A 7840-nucleotide genomic window follows, 5' to 3' on the forward strand; every position below is an offset into this window, starting at 1 on the left:
TGCTCCTTGCTTAGTGGAAGTAGCTAATACAATCTGCCACTAATTAAGCACTCAAGGTCTTGCAATGGTGATTGAGCTTGACCCTGCTGGAAAATGCCATACCCCGGGTGATCATTGAGGATATCCCAAGCTTTAATCCGGCCTTTGAAATCTAATACAGCTCCGGAAGCCGTCAAAACCCGGATAGAGTTGTGACAGACCCCAGTGACTCCTTTGAGAGAACAGTTCCCCATTGCAAAATTTTCTACACCTTTCACAAACTCAAGCACATATTTAAGTTGTAGAACCTATAAGCAAACACTAGTGGAGAGACAATGACGGTGTGTCAGAAGAGACATTTTAAGGCCTGTGATTTTTTCAGAAACTTGAAACGGTGCCATGTAAATTGGACCGTTGGGACAATTATTTAAGAAAAAATTGAAATGATCCAAGGTAAAGGAATAGAATAAGAGTTAGGTAAAGTAAAAACAGTAGGAAACGACAATTGAGAAGCAGACCAAGCTCAAATTTCTTTGCTAGGGGATGTGTAATTTTTTATGTTTGATTCCATTTTGATCCAATAGGTATCTAACAGATTTCAATTTTATTTGAAACCATAGGTTCAATGTATCAACATCAAGAAGAAAACTTGGCTAATCATTAAATTTACATCAGTTAATATAATGACAAAGATGTCATCATCAGGTAAAAAATTGAACGGAAATCATGGTGCACAGCTCCACAGTTGAAATAGTTAAAAAGTTACCATCATTTGCACTCACAGTGATTTCTCTTCCGTGAATTGCCTTGCACACACGGGGCTTGAAGAAATATTCTCAATGAATATAATATAGATATGACTGTGAGCAAGTGGAAGTGAGCTGAACATGGGATGGGATCCTTTTCTGAATATGTTTATATATATATATATATATATATATATAAATTTTGGTATTATTTTTTTTTTTTTTTTTTTTTTTTTTTTACAATATAAAAATTATACTCTAGTCTAATCAAATGAAAATATTCTTTCAAGAATTCTAGAAATTTACACCAATAGTCTTTTTCCCCCAAAAAAATAAAAAAAAGTTTTCAAATGATGATTAGTCCATGGCTTAAATTACTTAAGCCCATGCCCACAAAAGCAAGCCAGCATACCCCTCTCCCCCAAAACTAACCCTTTGTTTGATGTTCATTTTGCCGCCTTCAAAAATGCCAACTTGACATTATGCATGCACCATGTTGCTATACTTCTCAAATCAATAAGTTCTACGTGAATCCAAAAGAATATTACAACTCAGATGGAGTTCGTAAGATTAGTTTTGGTAAACTATTTTAATAAAGGAAGGATCATAATTTCGATATATATGTGATTTATTTAGGATAAAATGTGGAATTAATTTTTTATATTGTTAATTTCGGTGTCATAAATGGATTTTTTTTTTTTTTTTTTTTAGAATTTTTTGTTTTCTTATTTCTAGAGAGTAGGGAGTTCGTTTTTAATCAAAATAGAGTTATTGTATGTAGTGCGGGCTGAATGGTAGAAGTAATAGAAGTGGTCGCCTAAGGCCCTAAGTAAAAAAATGCCCCAAATTTTGACCAATAGGGTTATTCATAATTAATAAATAAAATAATATTTTTTTTACCAAATGAAAAACAAATAAAAAGGAGAGAAAAATACTACATTCACAATATTTTTCACCACATTTAAACAATAAATGCTAAGTAGTAGGTTGTTATAGCCTGTTATTGATGACAAAAAAAAAATAATTATAGTGGTGTTTTCAAATTGAAAACAAGAAGCAACTTAAAACCTAAGATTTGTTATGAAAAATATTGTGAATTTTGCATTTCTAAGAAGAAAAAAAGAATAATAACAAAAGTTGAGTTAGCAAACTTTTACTTGTTCTCATCTAGGTCTACCACTAACACCACTCTTTTACTTACTACTATCAATCTGCCATGTTAACAAGTGCCAAAAGTTTTGTCTAATTTTTTGTGTCTATAAAATTTCTAAAAACAAGATAATCGATTTTTGTAGTTGTAGTTGCACGATTTTTCTGGCCCAAACCCTTTTGATCAGGCCCTGGCCCAAAGCGCAACACACAATAAATGTTTGTAGAGGATGGGTGAAAGAACTTAGCTTCAGTGAACCTAGTCGGCCTTGGGTATGGAGAAGGTTGGAGCAGTGATAAAAACACCAGAATGAATATTCCCCAGAAGCTTTTATTTCATAAGTGATGAATACAGTTTTTTCCGTCCCTTTCTTTGAGGGATTCTATTACATTATATAGCTCTATTATTCTTATCTGAACCTTACACTTGTTGATCATCTAAGCCCCCACTTGAACACCTGTCCTATCAGACACCTTTATCATCCCCTTGTGAGTTGCAGTGGCCAAGGCAGTACTGTTCAGGGGTCTTTTCCTCATTAATGCGGCCAAGAGGGTGGTTGTGACACATTTAATGTGGCGGTAGCTGCTTTCCATGAGATATTTTGGGTTTTATTCTTTTTATATGCTTGGAGGATGGGCTGCAGTGGTAGGGGCGAGCTCTTGGCCTGGACTTCGTAGCGTCCGAGGAGATGTTACTCCTCGGACAGGTTTCTTTTACCATAGTTGGGCTTGAATAATGTTTTGGCTATGACTTCTCCTCGGACATGATGCTTTTCGGACGGGCCTGTGTTTAGGTAGCCCATTGTTTTGGACCGGGCCCCACAGTAGTAATTTTGCATCTAAAACAAGATAATCGATTTTCGTCTTAGGCCCAGTGGTGGCTCCAAGATTGTTTTTTAGGGGGCTCAATAGTGGTAGAGCTAGGAATTGATCATGGAGGTGAATAAAAAATAAAATAAAATGATTATTATTATTATTATTATTTTTGTATATACAACTTCTATATTATATACAATTTAGAATACAATACAACTGTATCGTGTAATAGTCTAAGAAATTTATTAATAATTTGAAGATTAGTAAGACAACAACCATTGAATGCATAGTAACTTATTATATTTATAAGTAATATTAATTAAATAAAATATATGATAGAGAAGAATAATAACAAATCTAGGAGTGGGACTAGGAGTAAATGTGAACTAAGAAAAAAAATAAACTCATATAAATTTTTTCTTTTGAAGCGTACGCTTTTTTAACCATACACATGGTCACTCTCTTAGAATTGGAGAAAATAGAGATAAAAGCTAAGAAAACTACTTGATCAAACAAAGATTAAAGCTAAGAAAACATAGATTGGAGAAAGAGAGATGGAGAGAATGAAGAAAGAAATCACAGATATAAATATAAATCAGTTGGTTGGAACGATAGTGTAATTTTTTGCTACTGAAGAAGAAAAGTGCAGGAAAAACAACTTCATTTTGTTGTCAACAAAAAGTAAGTTAGAGTCCCAGATAGAAGGTTTATTTATTTATTTTTAATGAATGAGCAAAAATTTGAAACATTTTTTCTTTATTATAAAATTAAATATTTTAAGAGTAGTGCTGTTGACACAACACTTGCACAAAAATTTCACCACAAAATATAAGTGGCAAGTTGTTAAAGGTAGGTAAAAAAAAAAAAAAAGTGACATATTAGCAAAAAAGAAAGGTAAAAAAGTGATGTTAGTTGTGAGTCAAAATAAAAACTAGTTACAATTGTCACTTACTCTCTATTATGAAAATAGCATTAAAATGATTATATTCAAGTTTATTTTAGCCAGATTTAAACAAAATTTATAATCAGAGTGTTTAGAAATTTATTTGATCAAAGTCAAAAAAATTTTGTAAAATAATTTATATATGAAAAAAAAAATTGCAAGTCAGAGGGTTCATTTGAACCCCCTGGCTAGTACATAATGCCGCCTCTGCTTAGGCCCCCAAATGCATTTAGTTGCCCCTGATTGTATGATAGCAATATATACTAATCTTTCTAAGGACAATTTTTGCTTGAAACCTTTATTAATTTTAGCAAAAATGTGCATCTAAATTAGAATGAGATGTAGCCATTTCACGCATATTGATCAATGCAACAACAATAATAACAAAACTTTAGTCCCAAAATTTTGGGATGTGCTATGAGTCCTTAAGATTCATTAGTTAGGATTTATCATATGTATTCTTTTCCTCCATTCTATTATATCTAAAGTCATATTATTTATTACTTCCTTAATTGACGTGTCTTTTTTTTATTACTTCTACCAAAGTGATTTTTGGTTTCCTATACCTTTTTTGTTCCCTCGACTTTGATCATTTCACTCTTTTTCCATTGGATGCGCTTCTTCACTTCATCCATCTTACTCATATCCTATAATTCATCTCTTGACCATTAAGTATTATTGCCCTTTCATTTTTGTTTCTACTTTTACTAAACTTACATTCTCTGTATTCTATTTTAGTCATACTTAATTGACAGTTTTTAGATTCTACAACATCTTGCCAAATTTCTAATTTGGCATTAATCCCACTTCTAATTCCATCCACCAAAACTATATCATCTATAAAAGGCATACATTAAGGGACTTACTCTTAGATCAATGTAATGAGCTCATCCGTTATTAGTGCAAAGATATACAGACTTAATGTTGATCCTTGTTATGTATGCAATAAATTCACCCACAGAAGTTTTTTTTTTTTTTTGAAAGCAACCCGCAGGAACTTTCCTTTACTTAAAGGTTAGGTGCGGGCCTTAGAATTCATTATGCAAAATTTAAGCTAAAAGGGAGGACTTCAGAAACTTCATAGAAGCTTACAGAGAAAAGAAATTCAAATATAGAAAGATCTTTCAATTATATAAAAATAAATAAATAAGGAAAAGTTCTCAGATTACAAGAGTACTAGATAAAATCTACTTTGAAAAGAATATACCCCATCTAGAAGAGTTTCATAAACTCATTATTCATTCCTAATAATATTATTTGGGGTAGTCGCTTATTGACGATTAACATGTACGTCTCAAATATTCTGAATAAAACAAAACATATATAAATATTTTATAGACTCTTAAAAGAGATGGTGGTGCTTCTTTCCCTGAGCCTTCTTTTCTTTCTTTGCTTCTTTCTTCTTATGATGCTCATGGAACGCGTACCCACCGGCTCCTACTGCAACTGCTGCTGCAATCTCCTCCTTTATCTTGTGCTTGTGGGCATGCTCTGGATCTTTCTTTGCCTTATGCTTTTCATGCTGAAACAATAATTGAAACAAATTAGAGTTCTAGTACGAATTTGAAAATGGCTAAAACAACTATACACAGATAAATTTTAAGGTCAATTGGATTCAACATAGATTTTATTTCCATCAAGAAATCCCGAATATGCATGCATGCTCACAGAAACTCCTGATAGAGCCAACACAACACATGACTAAATAACTAATGAAGTGCTATGTATATACTAGCTTTGCTGCTTTTAATTTGTAAAAGGTTTGTTTGTTTGTCTTCGCAGCAAGTTTTGTTTGATTTCTCTAGTGTATATGTATTATGTGTAGGATCATTTATGCTATTGTATAGTGCTTTGTTTTCAATGAAATCTCTCATTGATCCCCAAAAAAACATTCTTTTCTATAGCGTTTTCGATTAATTAAAGATATTGGTTCATGGTACTCGAGATCAAAAACAGTATCTGTAACAATAATAGAAAAACTTCAATACAGTGAAAATAGCAATTTTTAAAACGTAAACAGGCAATTATATAAAAAAACTGATGGAATTAAAAGGAAAAATGGCTACTAGACGAGGAAGATTACCAAGGCATAAGCTCCAGCAGCAACAGCACCAAGCCGACCTAGGTGCTCGCGATGCTTGTGGTGCTTCTCTTCCTTCTTATGATCAACAGGTTTTTCTTCATCTTTATTGAGGTGGTGATGGCGGTCATGGTGGTGGTGGTAAGCCATCGTGGTGGGAAAGTAATATGTGACTTGAGAAAGCAGAAGAACTACAATGCCAGAAATCAATGAGAAAGGTTATTAATTGCTCTGTGTGATGTGGATTAAGGGTTTGGGTTAGGGTGATTATATATAGTGGTGATCATGGTCAAATGACTAAGCCCTCCCCCAGGACATGAACGTGTAACGTGTGTGTATGTATCTATAAGCGTGTAACGTGTGTGTATATATATCAAACTTAATCTCTAAGTCTTGACCTATGATGACAAAAATTCAGGCCAATATATTATAGATTATAGATATAACTTATTCCTTAAGTCTTGACCTTTAATGACAAAATTCATGGCCTGGGGAGGGCTTAGTCATTTGACCACTTAGAATTAAATCTAGGCTTTTATAAAAGGTATTCAATTGAAATTCAATTTGTATATTTACTTTCTGTTTGTTTTGAAGTAAAATATTTTTAAATGTAAAATATTTTATATGTAAAATTTTTTTATGTATAAAACATTGTTAGTAAAATATTTTCAGGTATTAAGTATGTCGGGTAAAAATTTTGAAGTAAATCATCAAAGCGATGGCTCAACACCAAAGTCGTTGGTACCAAAGGTTCGGTGAGTAGACCACTAGAACTGGCAGTCAAAGCAATAGCTTTGACAACCGGACTACTGACAATCAATGTCGGAGCAGTATCTCAAGTGACTGGACCGCCAACATTGATTGATAAAATGACATCTTCAATTATCGGACCTCTGACACTAGTTGCGGGGTCACGTTTTTGGTCACTGGTCGCCAGTGAGGTGTCTCTTACCATCGAATTGCCAGCATCGATTATCAGTAAGGTGTCTCTTGCCACAAGATTGTTGACACCGATCGCCGGAGTTGTGTCATTAGCCACTGTGTTGCCATCACCGTTGAACTTGGAGTTGTGTCATTAGCCACTGTGTTGCCATCACCGTTGAACTTGAGTATGTTTCTTAGTTTCCTAACCAAGCAACTTAACATCTTTCCCATTTCCCTCATTAATTGTACAAGACAAGATTGGTTTGCTCTTGGGACAGTAGAACAAACTCATGAGAGAATTAGAGGTACTCTAAGAGCAAGGAAAATAAAGTTGAGCATAGGCATGAAACTTGGCTTTTATTTGCCATTATCAAGTGGCAACTTGAAAAGGTTCAGGAGGGTTGGCTTCCAACTCATTCCCCAAGCACTCTCTGTTCTCTTTGGTGTTAAGCTACTAGAGCTTGCAACCATTCTCATTTTCTCAATCAATGCCTCAGTATTCACTTGTTCTGACAAGATTTCCTCCAATTGTTTTGTGTCAATAACCAACTTCACTCTCCAAACTCTATCTCCAACCATTGGTAGGACTTCAAGAGTTGAACCATTTGCTAAGTTATTAACAAAATCTGATGCAACGTATGATGACATCTTAGCTGGCTCAACCACACTCATCCACTCAGCCTCCAATTGCTTAATGATCCCTATATTTTTCACTTGCTCAGTGACCCCATTTTTGCAAAGCTTGTGCTCCTTGCTTAGTGGAAGTAGATAATACAATCTGCCACTAATTAAGCACTCAAGGTCTTGCAATGGTGATGAAGCTTGACCCTGCTGGAAAATGCCATACCCTGGGTGATCATCGAGGATTTCCCGAGCTTTAATCGGGCCATTAAAATCTAGTACAGCCCCGGAATCCATCAGAATTCGGAAAGAGTTTTGACAAACCAAAGTGACCCCTTTGGGAGAACAATTCCCCATTGCAAAATTTTCTACACCTTTCCCAAACTTGAGAACATATTTAAGTTGCAAAATTATATTTATATTTTTTTGCATACTGAAACATGTTATTTGAAACATTGAACCAAAAATTTTTTTTGCTTTATAAATATTATAAACACGTGTTTTCAAAACTTTTTTTAAATCACAGTTTTTAGTCCCAAAATTTTGGGATGTGCTATGAATCCTTAAGATTAATTAGTTAGA

The 7840-nt window shown here is 33.9% G+C and overlaps 3 protein-coding genes across 3 annotated transcripts in view; all 3 read right to left on the reverse strand.

Moving 5' to 3' along the window:
* LOC126713284 (abscisic stress-ripening protein 3-like) overlaps window positions 1–5950 on the reverse strand; it is a 28186-nt gene extending 22236 nt beyond the window's left edge. The window contains exon 1 of the mRNA XM_050413001.1: window positions 5932–5950. The gene's annotated coding sequence lies outside the window, so the exon portion shown is untranslated. The remainder of the gene's footprint in view (window positions 1–5931) is intronic.
* On the reverse strand, window positions 4738–5933 carry LOC126713287 (abscisic stress-ripening protein 3-like). Its single transcript, XM_050413006.1, has 2 exons — window positions 5717–5933; window positions 4738–5155 (listed from the first exon to the last, which is right to left on the reverse strand). Exons 1-2 carry the CDS (start codon window positions 5861–5863, stop codon window positions 4976–4978), a joined length of 327 nt encoding a protein of 108 aa, XP_050268963.1. The 5' UTR covers window positions 5864–5933; the 3' UTR covers window positions 4738–4975.
* Window positions 5951–6994: 1044 nt separating the features above from the next.
* LOC126697390 (uncharacterized) lies at window positions 6995–7615 on the reverse strand. The gene has a single exon (XM_050394375.1). It carries the CDS (start codon window positions 7613–7615, stop codon window positions 6995–6997), a length of 621 nt encoding a protein of 206 aa, XP_050250332.1.
* Window positions 7616–7840: the final 225 nt, after the last annotated feature.

The sequence above is a fragment of the Quercus robur genome, chromosome 2 (assembly GCF_932294415.1).
Source record: "Quercus robur chromosome 2, dhQueRobu3.1, whole genome shotgun sequence".
NCBI classification, from domain to species: Eukaryota; Viridiplantae; Streptophyta; class Magnoliopsida; order Fagales; family Fagaceae; genus Quercus; species Quercus robur.